The sequence below is a fragment of the Thamnophis sirtalis genome, unplaced genomic scaffold (genome assembly GCF_051295495.1).
Source record: "Thamnophis sirtalis isolate CommonGarterSnake01/CBP01778 unplaced genomic scaffold, rThaSir2_p1.2 scaffold_11, whole genome shotgun sequence".
Classification (NCBI taxonomy): domain Eukaryota; kingdom Metazoa; phylum Chordata; class Lepidosauria; order Squamata; family Natricidae; genus Thamnophis; species Thamnophis sirtalis.
In genome coordinates this window covers 40994284-41010983 of record NW_028261391.1, presented here as the reverse complement: position 1 = coordinate 41010983, position 16700 = coordinate 40994284, and the positions used below count along the sequence as shown (strand labels likewise).

Below are 16700 nucleotides of genomic sequence, written 5' to 3'. Positions count from 1 at the left end.
TCACTTCTTTGGGTGGTATGTATCCTCAGTCTTGGGTCCTTCAGGCCCTGATACTTCTCCAACTTTTCATACTCTTTCTTCCTGCTATTGCTGTCACTTGCCATGCTATATCTATCACCATCACTTTCTTCTGGTCCTTGGCTACTATCATGATGTCTAATTGATTGGCTAATACTTTTCTGTCCATTTGGTTCTGGTTCTAAAATGTCATAGGATTTTAGTCCTGTTATTCTCTACAACCTTCTATGGAATTTCCCATCTGGACTTGAAAGGGTCAGCCTATTCATTGTACAGATCTTCCTGAACACAATGCCACTACTTGGTTGTGCCATTCAGTATATGCTGTTTCTGCCTGTGTCTTACACCCTGTCACTATGTATTATCTCATTATGTCTTTGAGACCTCTTTGTACATCTGCACTTCTGGTCCGGTCAAGTGTAGTAGACTCCTGCTTACATGGATTTGGTTGACTTAATATTGCATAGTGATGTTCCATCCACACACCGATATGTATGTACGTACGTACGTACATACATACATACATACATACATACATACATACATACATACATACATGTTTTGCCCAAGGAGTTGTCAGGCACTTTAGCTGCGGCCTTACGTACAGTCTCAAATAGGCATGTGACAAGGGCCCTGGACTGGATCCATCCTGTGTGGTGAATTGGGGTTGTCCTTGGTTTTCCAAAGAGCTCCAAGAGAATGGAACACCAGAAGCAATGCTTAAAGTGTCACTGGAGAAGGAACATGTATGAATTGGACTGAACACAAGTAAGAATCCATATTCAGTCTAAATCATGTCTATAAAGGGTGGTGAAATATCTACCCTTATTATGACTTCTATTAGTAGCTACATGGTAACTCCTTTTAGGGTGACCCACTTCCTACTTGGGAGGTTGGACCACAGGATATCTCCAGAGCTGTGGTAAGAAACTGTTTCTGCCCATTAAACATTGTCATCTTGTAGGGCCCAGGAAGCACATGTCTTTGTTGTGGCCCCCACCCTCTGTAACAGCAAAACCCCACCCTTGAGGATATATCCTCTCTCTTGGGGTTCTGGAAAGTTGAAAAATGGCTCTGGTCCTAAGCCTATGGTTGATATTTATTATTTGTTGAATAGCCCTTTTTTGTTGTTTTTGCTGTCTATTAGATTATTTTAGTCTGGACTGTCTGGTTCAGTATTTTTGGTTGTTTTTACATTTCCCCAGTTTTGTACATTCCCCAGAGTTGGCAGCTGGTAAATTATAATAAAAATAAATATATTTAGTGATAGTCTAAATGTATTGATTGCCCATGTGAAAAATGCCTGGTCTACTTCCCTCTGTCCCAGCTTATATTAAATGATTTTGAAATATAGTGTTCTTAAAGGATCTAACCATAGTGGATTGGTATGCATCTCAGATCTACAGTTCATATACCTGGACACTTTACAAGAGTTGTTGTAACTTTGAATAGTTGCCAAGTGAACTATTGTAACTCAGGACTACCTGTATTACAGAATTCAACTGTTGGCATAAGGTGTGAACTGGAATCAGACAGTTTGATTGACTTGTTTAGAGAGGCCTTGTCTGGTTAAATAAAAGATTAACTACTTTGTCAAACCTCCCAGACATAATTATCGTATTTATCTTCTTTTGCATAAATGGAAGGCTTGAAGAACTGCAAACAAGTGTAGACAGAAAGGGAAATATTTGGTTTCACTTTTATATGCCTTCACCTTTTCCCAAACATTGAAAACTTTATAAGTTGTATTTATGCAGCTTGGAAATGGAAGAAATCTGTTTTATTACCCAAGAGATGTTAAACCAGAATGCGTAGAGTTTGTTTGTGTTGTGCAGAATCTGGCTGAGGTACTGATGAGTGAGCCCCATAGTCCCAGCACCAGCAATCTACCATCATTGTAAAGAGGCATTTTTCCAATCAGGTATGGCAGTAAATAATGCCGCCCCATTTCCCAGGACAACTGAGAAGTAGGCAGAGCCCAAACTAATAGAACTACTGATTAACATTTAAATATTGCAGTGACATTGCCTATGCAAGCAGCAAAATCCAAATATAGTCACTAATGCTAATGGAAACTGAATTGAATCCTGTATTATTTACAAATATGCCTTATCTGCCAAGACTTTTTGCCTTGGAACAACCAATGGCTAGCTCTCATGCTCCAGGAGTACAGTTAATCAGTACAATTCACCATGGTGTAACCACCAATAATTCCCTCAGTTACTGTATTTGGTCTCCCCTTTCATTTTTCCAGTTATATTGGAAATGAACTAGTTTCAGGCTCATATTCACATATTAACTAGAGGTAGAATTTGAGATGGAGCACATTCTGGGGTTTTAGTACAAGAGGAGTTTGTTTGAGGAGTTAGTACCCTTGCATTGGTAGACAGCAATCAATTGCTTCAAATAGCTAAACTGTAATAAAGATTTTTCCCTACTTGTGCCACATTGTGTGTTTTGGTAGCTTTTGCTGCATATAATCATATCCTAGAACAGTGACGGCAATCTTTTGGGCTTGGTGTGTTAAAAATTGGGAAATTGCCTTGACTCTGCTTGCATGTCACACACACCTAAACAAAAGAGAAAACAATCCTGTGCAATGTATTTTGCTGAAAACTATTGTGCTTGAAAACCATTGAGAAATTTCAGTTGGCCAAAATACAGTAATCCAACTAGTTGCTGGCACTCATTACTATGAAGTTATTATACTTGTAGTCCAACTCTTCCATTGGCCACTTGTTGGCTTCCAGCTGCAAAAAAGTAGTTGCAGTGGTTGTTTTGTTATACAGTCCTGCATAACTTGACACTGAGATTCTTGCAGGACCAATTTGGCTGTGGATTCCAGAAGAAATTGTTGACAATCTGTCACCTCTGCAAGGTATTGGGTTGGGGCTCAAATGGAAGCTCATAGGTCCTTTCCATAAAAGAGATGCTTGTCAGTAACAATGGAAGAATTTTATGGAAGAATTTCCTCTTATAAATTAAATTATACCCCTTTGTCCTAGCATTCCAGAAATACTCAAAAGTGAAACATCCCACATGACCTATTGAGACAGGACAGCACAGTTAATTGTTGTTTTTAATTATTCATTTGTTTTATGGTTATAGTTAATGGCATGGATATTTTATTTAAATGCTTGGATCACTTGCAATTTTTGTAAGTGTGAGAGTTATGTGATTGTACAGAGTATGAATGTGATAAATTAAGGAGAATGTTATTGCCCCATCTGAACTATTTTGGATACAGTAGACTTTTCTTATTCCAAGAGGAATTGTAGACAGCTTTTTATTGCATTCACAGTCTGCTGCATGGGAGTCTTTTAAATCAAATTGTTGCTGTATTGTAATCAGAATAAAAATATGTTACTTGTCACTTTAGGTGAAAGTGGTCTGATCAAATGCATACATGGCTGAAAGGTCAGACATCCAATTGTCAATGAGCAGTTTCAAAGGCATTGCTTCCCAATTTTGCTCTTTAATCAGATATGGAGCAGAAATTTCTTCTTTAGAAAAAAAAATCATTTATCATGCTCTTCTTTCCTATGATAGCACATAGTACTCATTGCTATAAAATCTAATGCATAATCACCTTACTGGATAAATATTTGTACTTTATATGTACAGAAACTCAACAGTATTGCTAGATATATTAAAATGTGATGTTTTCCTGTATTGAAGTAAAAATTTAAACAGTAGAAGAATAGGTACATAGAGATAACCCACATTTGCACACCATTCAAAGAGACAATAAAAAACTTAGGAAGGAAATAAAAAGACTAGAATAAATTCCTTCTGCCAGCCAACCCTTATAAACAGGGATCAAAATGAGGCAATCAGGCAGAAAATAATATTCCAATCAAGGAACCATTAGGAAGAAACCACAGTGCCACGAAACTGGTAGGGCAACCTACTATAAATAAATGGGCAGCAAGTTTCATTCACTTGCACTGACAATATTACCCAATCGGGTAATAAAAGGAAAGAACCAAACTTGGCACCAAGTACTCTATAATTTTAACAGCTTGGTGGAAAATGTATTCCATCTAAATTCATGTACTTATAATAATTATTCTTAATGACGCTAATGTTTACCTTTGTACAGAAAAAGTTCTTGTTTGTACAGGTAGTTTTCACTTGCCAATCACTATTGGAACCAGCAACCCCCATCACTAAGTGAATGAATGAAATGTCATCTGACTACACCTGACTTATAACATCAGTTTTGCTGTAATCATTAAGGAATTCACAGGTCATTAAATGCAACATCAGGTGTTTTGCAATTTCCTGCCAGCTTCCTCATTGACTTTGCTTGTTGGAAGCCAGTTATGAAGATTTTATTGGTGATCACATTACTTTGAGGACACTGGGGTGGTTGCTAGTCCAGCCATAAGCCTACTTTTTCAGAACCATCATAATTTTAAATATTTGCTGAATGAGGCAGTTGATAAGTGAGGACTATCTTCTCCTGTGCGCTGCTTAGAGAATCCAAGCATGGATTAACTTCTTTCTATCTGCCAGAGACTAAGTAGTAAAAGCTTTAGCCACGCCCCCCTCCCCTGCTCTATGAGTCCAGTTTTAAACTCAGTCAAGCACAGGAGCAGATGTATCCAAAACTTCTCTGCAGTCTCTATGCAGAAGACAGCTTGAACTGTCTATTTTATTTTATTTTGGTGTTTTTTCTTTCTTGGTTTTCTTCTATTGAAATGACTATTTACAGCTTGGTTTCCAGAGGCAGGCATCCTCGGAAGGGGCTTTTGACACTGTGTGGCTTAAGTCGATTCCCCTCAGCTGCCGGTGCGTGGTAACCCTTACCAGATTGCCAATGGGCCACTATCACCACGGACTTCCAAATTACAGCAGGCAGATATAGCATGCCACAATAGATCGAACTTCAGCATTCTGGCAGGCTTTGCGTCGGTGCCAGGCGAGTCAGATAAGAATTGTGCACCACCTGCAAGCCTGCTCTTTGCCTTTTATGCGCGGACTAGTCCTTTTTGGATTACTGGCAGGGCCTCCACCCCCACTCAAGCTTAGCGACTCCAGAATCGTTGGCCAGTTGAGATCATACTCTGTGGATTTGAAGGCTGATTCCCTTGAGGCGCCACAGAGCCATTTGGTGGTTCACACCATTTCTGATTCCGCCACGTTTGCCATTATCTGGTGAGTGGAGGTCCAATCAGCAGGCCCTCCCCCCTTCCCTGGGATCCAATTTAAAACCGGCAAGGCCTGCAGACTTCCCTTAGTTGTCCTAGGCCTCATTTTCGAACAGTTCGTCCTCATGGCAACAGACTCAAGACCTGACTCCCATTTAAAGATGGCAGAGAGAGGTGTGTCAGGGAGTGGTGACCAGGCTGTAGTATTAACTAGCTGACACCCAGTCAAGGTGACCCACTTCAGAAGGACAGGTGCTACTACCAGGGAGGCCTCAAAGGAAGTTAGGTCCCCATGTTCTTCCAGAAAGAAATCCATGCTCCCTGATAAGGATTCCAGGAGGTGCCAGAAAGCATTGGAAAAACAGTTGTCTGTTTTTCCAATGCTTTCTGTCTTTGACCAAAGACAAATCAGAGTTGAACCTCTACAGGATATTCTACCTAGGGAGGAAATAGACTGTCCCTTGCAACCTGAACCTTCCCTTTCCTTAAGGGAGGAAGAACATCAAGATTGGTCATCTGATGGCTCCACAAGAGTCCAGGGGTCTAGACCCCTTGTGGAGGGATTTGCCCTGTTTGCCTGCACAGTACCAGCAGATCTGGAGGCATCTAGCCCAGTCAGGCATCCAGCCCTGGAGACAACATTCATCCCCACTGCAGCAGGGCTCCATCCACTGGAGGATCAGGGCCTGGCTCTCTCACTGGAGATGCGCAACATCATCTCCCGTGCCATTTCTCAAGGGATCCAACATCGAGACCAGCACCCTGCCTATTTCATTCCTAACCATCCGCTAGTACAGGGTCTCCAGGATAGGGTAATTATACAGGAAACCCCCCTCTCATGCCCCTCCCTGGGCAGTAAGTAAGGAGTCCATTTGGGAAGAGGAAGAGGAGGCTGATCAAGACCTGTCTGAGGACGAAGGTCTCACTCCGGATAAACCCGCATTCACAGGTCTCTTTAAGTTGGCCTTGTTTAAATCCCTTCTCTACAAGGCTAAGACTAGCACCCAAATGGGGTGTCAGGTAAACCCGTGGAGTCAACTGCAGCTCTTCAGGATCCTAGCGAGGGGTTGTTTAATGAACCAGCTCCGGCACAGGATATTATTCTCTTGCCTAAGCTGTTCATGGATATGATCTAACATCAGTGGTTACATCAGGCTCCCTAGCAGCCCCCAGCAGAAATGATAAGAGACTCTATGCTGTGGACCCAAACCTGGAGGAGCTATTACAGTTGCCCTCTGTGAATGCTCCAGTGGCATCTCTTACTTCAGCTTCAATTTTACCCTCAGATCTGATGGAAGGTCTGAAGGCAGAGGATAAGAAGGCGGAAGAATCTTTTCATAAGGTTTAGGTTTAGGTTTATTGGATTTATATGCCGCCCTTCCAAGGACTCAGGGCAGCGTACAACATAAAAGAAAACACATTACAAAAATTAAAAGGGACATTAAATAAAAGTATCCCAAAAAAATCCCCAATTGATATTTACAATAAAAATTTAAAAATTAAATTAAAATTAATAACCAAATTAATCCTATATTTTATTCTATTCAGGCCAGGCCGGCTTGCTGGAAAAGCCAACTTTTTAGGGCGCGTCGGAAGGACCAGAGGCCGGGGATTATGCGAAGCTCTGGGAGCAGCTCATTCCAGAGGGAAGGCGCTCCCACAGAGAAGGCTCTCCCCCTGGGGGTCGCTAGCCGACACTGTCTGGCCAATAGCACCCTGAGGAGGCTAGCTCTGTGGGATCGCACTGGACGGTAGGATGCTACTGGTGGCAGTAGGTGGTCTCGCAGGTATCCTGGGTCTAAGCCATGGAGCGCTTTAAAGGTCATAATTAGTACCTTGAATCGTACCCGGAAGACAACCAGCAACCAGTGCAGGCCGCCTAAAAGGGGTGTAACATGGGAGCACCTAGGTACCCCCATGATAACCCGCGCAGCCGCATTCTAAAGCAGTTGAAGCCTCCGGGTGCTCTTCAAGGGCAGCCCCATGTAGAGAGCATTACAGTAGTGCAGGCGAGAAAGAACGAGTGCATAAGTGACTGTGCACAGAGCATCCCAATCCAGAAAGGGGCGCAACTGATGTATCAGGTGAACCTGGTAAAAGGTCCCCCTGGTCACGGCCATCAGGTGTTCAGGTGTTAACTAAGCCGCGTATCCAGGAGGACTCCCAGATTGCAGGCCTCTCTGAGGGGGGTAAAGTTTCTCCCCCTATCATCAAAGATGGAACAAGATGCACAAATCGGGATGATGGAAACCACAGCTACTCAGTCTTGGAGGGATTGAGCTTGAGCTGTTCTTCCCCATCCAGATCCTCACAGCCTCCAGGCATTGGGACATCACGTCGAGGGCATCGTTTGGGTGGTTGGGGTAGAGATGAAAAGTTGGGTATCATCAGCAGATTAATAATACCCCAAAACCAAGGATGATCTCGCCCAGCGGTTTCATACATATGTTGAACAGGAGGGGTGAGAGAACCGACCCCTGGAGCACCCCACAAGTGATGCGCCTCGGGGTCGATCCTCCCGTCAACACGAACTGCGACCGATCCAACAGGTAGGAGGAGAACCACCACAAAATGATGCCCCCCCACTCCCAACCCCCCGAGTCGTCGCAATAGGATACCATGGTCGATGGTATCGAAAGCTGCCGAGAGATCTAATAGGACCAGGACAGAGGAGCAGCCCCTTTCCTGGGCCCACCAGAGAACATCAACCAATGCAACCAATGCTGTCTCCGTGCTGTATCCAGGCCTGAAACCCGACTGAAACGGATCCAGATAGGCAGCTTCATCCAGATACTGGGAAAGCTGACATGCTACCACACTCTTGACAACCTTCGCTACAAGGCGAATGTTGGAGACCGGACGATAGTTGGCTAAAGAGGCTGGGTCCCGGGAAGACTTCCTAAGGGGGGGGCTTCACCACCACGTCTTTCAAGGCAGTGGGAAAAAACCCCTCTCTCAATGAAGCATTGGTAATCACTTGGAGCCAGCCTCGTGTCACCTTCTGGGAAGCCGAAACTAACCAAGAGGGACAAGGGTCCAGTACACAAGTGGCAGCACTGAGTCTCCCCATAATCCTGTCCATGCCCTTGGGGGTCACAGTGTCAAACTCATCCCAGATAATCTCCACAAGATTCATCCCTGTCGAGTCGCCCAAATCTACCCAGTCCAAGCCTGTCCAAATCCTAGCAATTTTATCCTGCAGATACTGAACAAATTCTTCAGCCCTACCCTTCAAGGGGTCTTTCCCAGTTCCTTGGTTAACAAGGCGGCTGGGCAGTTATATCAAGACATATCAGGCAACAACCTGGGCCCATTAAAGCGGCCCCTGCTGTCTCTTTTTTCAATAGGGCCTCCCTGCTTTGGCTTTGCCAGATGCAATCCAGATTACCCCCAGAGGACACCAGGCTATGCCACGACATTAATAAGTTATTGGGAACAGCCAATTTTTCTGCGGATGCTATCCTCAATACGGCCATGTTTGCATCCAGGGCCTTAGCATCTAACGTAACTTTGTGTCACCTTCTGTCGCTTCACCGTTGGCAAGCATATATAAGGTCGAAGTGGAAGTTGGTTTCTACTTCCTTTAACAGAGGCAACCTTTTCGAGGAGTTGCTAGAACCTATCCTAATTGAGAACAAGGATAAGAGGAAGGTTTTACCCCATACCAATATGAGAGCAGACTGTAGGACCCCTCCTTATTTTCGTAGGCAACCATTTTGGTCCCCCAAGGTAGTCCTTAATGCTCCTTCCTTCCACCGTCCCTTTACCCAGGGAATTGAGCATCCCCAGGACAGACATTTAGGGATGGGGGCAGACAGCAAGCCGCTGCCAGATGACTATTTTGAGGGTCCAGCAACAGACCCTTTCGTAGAGCTAAGTGATGCCCTACATTCTCCTCCAATTGGAGGGTGGTTACAGCTTTTCTCTGCCCAATGGAAGTTGATCTCCACGGTCGCGTGGGCTCTACAACTATAAAGCTGGGTCCTACCTGAACTCTGCACCTTCAAGGTACTTCATTTGATGTCCCACCCCTACCTGCAATACCAAAAAGGGTTTTATGGAAACCAAAATTCAGCATCTGTTAGAGATCAGAGCCATAGAGCAGGTCCTTTTACTCAATCCTATTTCTAGTGCCAAAGAACTTTTTTTGGGGGGGATGGCAAGCTATCTTAGATCTGAAGAAGCTCAATGTCCACTTGGCGTACAAACGCTTCAAAATGCAATCCCTTCAGGAGAGGGCGACCTCTTAACATCAATAGATCTAAAGGAAGCTTACCTTCATGTAGCAATTCAGCCATCCCACAGAAGATTCCTGAGGTTCTATTACGCAGGATACCTTTACCAATACCATTCATACCATTACCCTGCCATTCAGCCTATCATCGGCACCCAGGACCTTCACCAAATTGTTAACTGCAGTTGCAGCACACCTCAAGTCAACACCTGTGAGACTCCAGCCCATGTTACCAGTCATTATCCTTCACACAGGCAAGACTCGATCTCCATCTTACAATACAAACATTCCAGGACCATGGATTCTCTGTAAACCTGCAAAGTCTTCCTCTCCCATGAATGTCTAGACAGCATCAGGGCCCTGGTGAACCAGGTTCGGTGATCACAAATAGTGATGGTTGTTCTTCTTTCCCAACTTTTGGGAAAGATGATTTTCTGCATAGCAGTAGTACCTTGGGTACATCTACACGCAAGAACCCTCCAGTGGTTCTTCCTACTGCACCAGAGAGCCGGTGCCAGCAGTTCCAGCATGAAGATTTATGTTCCACCGAAAGTCCTTCGTTCCCTCTGCTGGTGGCAGTCTCCAGCCATGACAAAGGGCTGCCTGTTCAAGGAATCCAGCCGTTTGACCATTACATCAGATGCCAGCTTATCCGGCTGGGGCGCCCACCTTCAGGCTCAAGTAACTCAGGGAAAATGGTCCCCAGAGGAATTAATACAGAACATCAATTGGTTGGACCTGAGAGCAGCATGGCTGGTCCTTCACCATTTCCAGATGGACATACAGGATTGCTGCGTTCTCCTATTGACGGACAATGTGGCACCCAAAGCTCATGTCAATCGCCAAGGGGGCACTCGGTCCAAGTCCCTCATGGAAGAGGCAGAGGCCCTGGGTCTCTGGGTGGTACAGCACATCTGATCAGTGAGAGCAGAGCACATCTTCAGACATACATGCAGATTGGCTGAGCAGGACAACCAATGGTCACTTGGAATGGTGCCTACACTTGGATCTATTCCAGCAACAGGAGAACACCCATCTTCCCAGGTTTTTCTGCAGGTTCCAGAGACCGGTAGCAGAGGGCGTCAATGCCCTCTGTTGCCCTTTGCTTCGGGGTCTCTTGTATGCTTTCCCGCCACTCCCTCTCATCCCCAGGGTAATCGGGAAGATTTTGGCAGAAGCGGCAGAGGTTCTTCTAGTCGCTCCCCATTGGTCCAGGCGGACCTGGTATGTCGATCTTATCAGTCTCTCCGTAGCCAGACCCTGGAGAATTCTCCAGGACAAGGTCTCTCAGCCAAGGGTCTTCCTCCATCCGGAGCCTCAGTGGCTCCAGTTGACTGTCTGGCACTTGAGAGGGACATCCAGAGGAAGGGCAGCTTCTACAGCAAGGTGATCCAAACTATCCAGGCTTCCAGATGGCCCTCAACCATTAGGATCTACAATTCTACTTGGTTGGCTTCAGTAAGTGATGTTCTAAGAAGGACATTGGGGCATCAATTCTACAGATCATGGACTTCCTGCAGGACAGTCTCATCAGAGGGTTGTCTCCTAACACCTTCCAAAGGCAAGTAGCTGCTTTGTCCATGATACTAGCACGTGACGACCATCAATCACTTAATCAGCACCCAGGGTACATAGTTTCCTGAAAGGGGCTACTAACGGAGACATCCTGTAGTCCATCGGTATCCCACCTAGGATCTTTCCATTGTCCTACAAGCACTCACTTCTCCACTGTTAGAGCCATTGAGAACTATTAGCCTCTGGCATCTGACCTTTAAGACTGCCTTTCTTATAGCCATCACATTGGCCAGGAGAATTTCAGAGTTGGCAGCACTATCAGTAAGGGAGGACTTATGCATTATTGACGCAGACAGAGTTATTCTGTGGTTGGACACTTATTTCATCCCCAAGGTGAACTCCTGGTTCAACAGGGCCCAGGAGATCATCTTGCCTAACTTTTGCCCGGGACCTAGCCATCCCCTTGAAATATGTTGGCATACTTTGGATGTCAGAAGAGCACTAGGCAGATATATAAAACAGACTGCCTCATTCCGACGGACAGAGTCCCTGTTCATTTCCTTCTAGCCGGCATCTATGGGAAGAAAAATGACTCCATCAACAATAGGCCGCTTGTTGAAGGCATGCATTGCAATAGCCTATGAGCAGGCCAGACCGGTCCCAGGCCGAATAACAGCACATTCCACCAGAAATGCTGCCATCATGGCTGCCTGGGCAACACAAGCATCTATTGATGAGATTTGCAGGGCGGCGACTTGGGCATCTCCATCGCCCTTTGTCAGGAATTACAAATTGCACAAATTGGCTTCTGCCAAGGTGTCGTTCGGGAGATGAGTCCTTGCAGTGGATTCACTCTAGTCTAGAGACCCTGGATCGACTGTTGCCTGCACTGGTGACATTAAGCTTGGGTATGTCCCATGCTTGGACTCTCCAAGCAGTGCACAGGAGAAGGAACGTTGGTCTTATTTGAACGGTTCACTGCGGGAGACTCCAACTCTGCCCAGGGGTCTTTTTGGGTCCAGTGTCCTGGAGTGGTTGGACTACATCACAAGCACCACGTCTTCAGGTAGACCACACCCTCTTTGACAACTGGACTCAGTAGAGCAGAGGAGGTGTTGCCAAAGCTTTTACAACTCAGTCTCTGGGCAGATAGACAGAGGTTAACCCATGCTTGGACTCTCTCACAGCACAAGTAAGTCCAACGTTCCTTCTGTCTCTTGCAGTGCTCTAGTTTTTTTAATCTGGTTTTCATAAATTATATCTCTCTCCATGTTTAGAAGTCTGTTACATCAGATTTCCATAGTCCAACGCATCATTTGTGACCCAACTACATAAAAGAAGTTTATCAGTAGCGTATTATGTGAGATGATTGATAAAATCCATGGTTTTGCAGTCTTTGGCAAATAACATGTAGAGAAGATTTAGCATGTCATTGGTAGGCTGTGCTATTCCATAGTGGGAATCAGTTAAATAAACCATTGAAGTGCAGCATTTTTTCCTAGGTTAACTTAATTAGGGTTAATTCTAATTGGAGAATATGATCCTGCAAGATAACTGTGTACCAACAAAGGCAAAACTCATCATCCTGTGTAATATGCTTCTAGTAGTACTAATAAAGGAGAATATTTGTAACTCAGGGTTGACATTAGGGGTCCTTGGTGCTCTCAGCTTGCTCATTTTCTTGCAGATGTTTCATTACCCAAACTAAGTAACATCATGAGTGCCAGTAAGGAGTGCAGTTTGCTGTCAGTTTATATTCTGGTGGTTTGTCTGTTAGTGTTGATGGATGGTCTTTTGTGTAATCAGCTTATTTTCATTAAGGCTTTCATTGGAGACATTGAAACAGTATTTTGCTTTTGAACATTGGGGCATACAGAACCTTAAAGCAGAGCACTCCAGCAAACAGAATGAGAATGGTTGCATGAAACAATAATACTTTACAGTAATTACTTCAGCCTTTTGGCTAGTCTTCTTGAGACTGCCTTATTTCTGTGAACATATGTGATTGGTTAGTATTATGTGCCTTGAATTATGACTGCTTAACAGGAATACCTGGTGTGGAAATTACTTGATAGGATCAGAACTCTGATCTTTGCCCTCTTGTCTAGCACTAATTTGGCTGTAGGTTTCTGATGGAACTTGCTGGCTATTCATTGGATACTTTGGAGGCATGATCACAGTATTTTGCAATATTTGTATATTAACTGTGCTTATGATGCTCACAATCTTTAACTTAATGCAGGTCAGAATATTCCTTTATTCAACCCTGAATCAGGGACATCATAGTCAGCAGTGATATAGTATAGTAACAGGAAAATACTTTAGTTGCATTTAATACATGAAGTTGCTTTTGAAGAACGTTCAAAAACTTAATTGATTCAGAATGAAGTCCATGCCTGGTTATACAGAGCATGCATAAGAGGAAGCTACTCAATAGCTATTCCCATTTTTCATTTATATGCAGGTAAATAGGTTTTTAGTAAAACCTATTACTAGTATTTAATTAAATAAGTTATATCTCTGCTGTCTTATGATGTATTTCTGAAATTTTAATGTTACATTGCAACTACAAATTACAAGTGTTATTTTATATGTGTTGTATTTTTTGCTGCTGCTACAGGTGCAGGAAATGTGAGACATGTACAGTAATTGCAGTGATTAAATAGCTGACTCCGGACCAATCATATATACATGTTAATATTATTGATTTTACTAGACAGTTTATTCATTTGTTTATAGTATTTGTAAATCTTCTTAATTAAGATTGGTTGGAGAGCAAAGCATGAACAATACATAACATTAAAAAATAAAACGATAAGTTTGATATATACAACATGAACAAATACAGGCAGGACAGAAGAAATTGTAAAATGATATTGTTTATATTGTCTTGTGAAACGTATAGAAAGAGAGGGCTGCCATGCTCTGTAGTACACTACCTCAAATATAACTTTTGAGGTAGTGTGCTCCAGAGCATGGCAGTTACTGTAGAAAATTACTCAAATTTCTATATCTTGGTGATTGCCATCTTTGGTCTTAGATGGGTTTGCACAACCCCAGGTGAATCAGATGTGTGATTTGGGACTTCTCCTGGACTCATGATTCCTACTTGTAGGAGCAGGTGGCAGCAATGCCTAGGAAGGGCTTCGGTGAACTTTGTGCACAAGTTGTACCCTTTCCTGGTTTGGGAATTCTCTCAGTCGCCATGTCTTGGTTATCTCTCATTTGGGTTACTGCAGTGTGCTGTACATGGGGTACCTTTGAAAAGTATCTGGAAGCTGCTGCCTTTGTTCCCCACAGCAACAAGTATGAGGTGGCCTGGAAGAGGAGAACTGCCCAAAGTCAACCAGCTGGCTTTCATGGCTAAAGCAGGACTTGAACTTAGTCTCCCACTTTCTAGCCTAGTGCCTTAACCACTAGAGCAAACTGGCTCTCAATTTAATACAATCATCTTTGACTCATCTGTTTCTCCAGTTTCTTAATAATGACTTCTGGTATAACAAGAAGTAAGCAGTAGTAGGTGTTTCTCAAGCAGCATATCATGCTCTCTGCTTTGTCACAGTCAACAAATTCCTGCCTTCTCTTCATAAACTTCAGCCACAACTGGCCAAAGTCCTGAAATTCAGCACCAATTCCTTTGTTCCTGTGTACTTTCCATTGCCACTTGAATGTTTAGTGATGGTTATGACCCATTTTCCTGACTTTCTCTAGCTGCTTTTGCAATTCTCATGCAATCCACCTCTGAATTGGTCACCGTTTGGGGATACCATGCTCTCAATGGCTCACACTGAGTGCAGATGAGTTAGATCTTTCAAACTTCTCTCAGTATCTTTAATTTCTCAATTTTCCCAATACTTTCTGCTTTGTTTCCTCTCAATCTCTATTAAAGTCATCATTTACCAAGTAAAGTAACACATTACAATGAAAGGTATGTTTATTACATAAACCATCACTTAATATTCACAGTAACAGTATCACATCCGTGTATATTTAGGCCTGTTTGGGTTATTTGCAAGCAAGGTGAATCCTAAACTAACATTGTCTCAATCCCGCTATTTTTCCTGGAAATTTCCCACTTGGCATCAGAATATTACACATCTCTAACCTAACCTGCCAGGTTGGACTGATCCTAAGCTAAATCAACATTTTTGATTTTGAGAACAAGGAGAAGCTGATAGATAAAATTATTTCATTTTTTTAAAGAATCCCATACACAGTTTTACCTTTGTAGTTACCTATTTGCTATCCATTTGTTAGTGTGATTTGTTGTTCTGGATATGAGTCAGCAGTTGATTTACAGAGCTTAGAACTAATTTTACCTACCTGCTGATTTGGACTAGGCATGACTATGAGGTTTTTTCCCCCACAAAGAATGTTGGAGTTGCAGTGTCTGTGTGTGAGTGAGCTAACATTAGAGCCTTTTAACTAAATGCTAAGTAAATCTTGTAAACTGTAATCCCCCCCTTTACACAAAAATGTTATCCCTCTGCATTATTAGTTCAGTGCCTCTGTTAAATTTTGGATTACACCATTTTGTTCAATGCTTTGGATTTCTTTTTAAAAACTATTTTTTATATTTTAGGATATAAAATATAAAGTACATTGAAAAGTTATTGAAGTCTTCTGCCCTTTAGATAAGAATAATGTTACTGTAAAAATTGTATTGAAATCTGTTGACTTATATGTTGAGAACTTTTTACTGTTCTTTCAAATTAGCATTTGTAAAAGCATAATATATTAAGTATGATGTAAGAGTCCCAAGGCTGTCTCTCCTGATCTTCTATCTCCTAGTCTGCCAATAAGAAGCCTCGAAAGACTCCAGGAGAGAAGTTTCGCTCTGAAACTGGAATTAGAGGAACAGGTCGAGGAAGAGCTAATGGCCATCCTCAGCAGAATGGAGAAGGGGATCCTGTTACTTTGTTTGATGTTGTGAAGATGGGCAAAAGTGCTATGCAGGTAAAAATCATTGTTGCTTTGGGGAACTTGTGTATTTTATGTCTGACCACTTTAATGCTAAGTTGTATGTAAAAGATTTCTTGGTGGGATGCCACAGAAATCCAACAAATGACAAATTATAAATGTCAGATGAAAATTCGAATGGCATGATAAACCTCAGCATCTATATGTGTGTTTGCAGGCATACATACGCACGCACGGACACACACACACACATTTGTGTGTTATCCTAGGCAAAGTGATCTGCTGGAAGACTAAAGGATTGAAATGGCTTTCATTCTTTTGAATTTTTTTCCTTGTCATCTTGATGGTGATTTCTTTGAATATGTTTTGTTACTGCATGGAAAAATAGGCTTGGTAGTTGACAGAAATGCTTCTTAGTATTATTTTTTATTTTAGCAGAATCTAACCAGCACTTCTATTTTACCAAAAGCTTGGGTTATGAAATGAGTGTGATGATGAATGAAACAAATGTGATAGCAAACAGGTCTGACTGAATATAGTCAATCAAGTGAGCCTATTTGCAATCCTACTTTGGGATGTTATGGTGACAAAGAGGATTTTATCACTATGTCTGCAGTCATGCAACTGAACTTTTTATGTTTTCAAAAGTATGTTATTTTCTGATTCCAAGAAAATGTGGACTACTCAATAGCTATGATTGAGTTGTAGTTTTTATCTATTACACAATTAATTCCCCTGCGTATCATAATTAATTCACTTTCTGTAACAGTTCTTTCAACTGAAAGCATGGTCTAAAATAAAGTTGCAGTTACCTGAGGTAAAGAAAGGCCTATATGGAATGAAATGAACCATTTAGTATA

General features: G+C 42.7%; 1 protein-coding gene across 2 annotated transcripts in view; it reads left to right on the top strand.

Moving 5' to 3' along the window:
• Positions 1-16700, top strand: part of STAG1 (STAG1 cohesin complex component) — a 193925-nt gene that overhangs the window by 102009 nt on the left and 75216 nt on the right. For both annotated transcript variants that reach the window (XM_087725598.1, XM_087725597.1), the window contains exon 4: positions 15712-15876. In XM_087725598.1, the coding sequence (XP_087581724.1) occupies positions 15712-15876 (165 nt within the window). The remainder of the gene's footprint in view (positions 1-15711; positions 15877-16700) is intronic.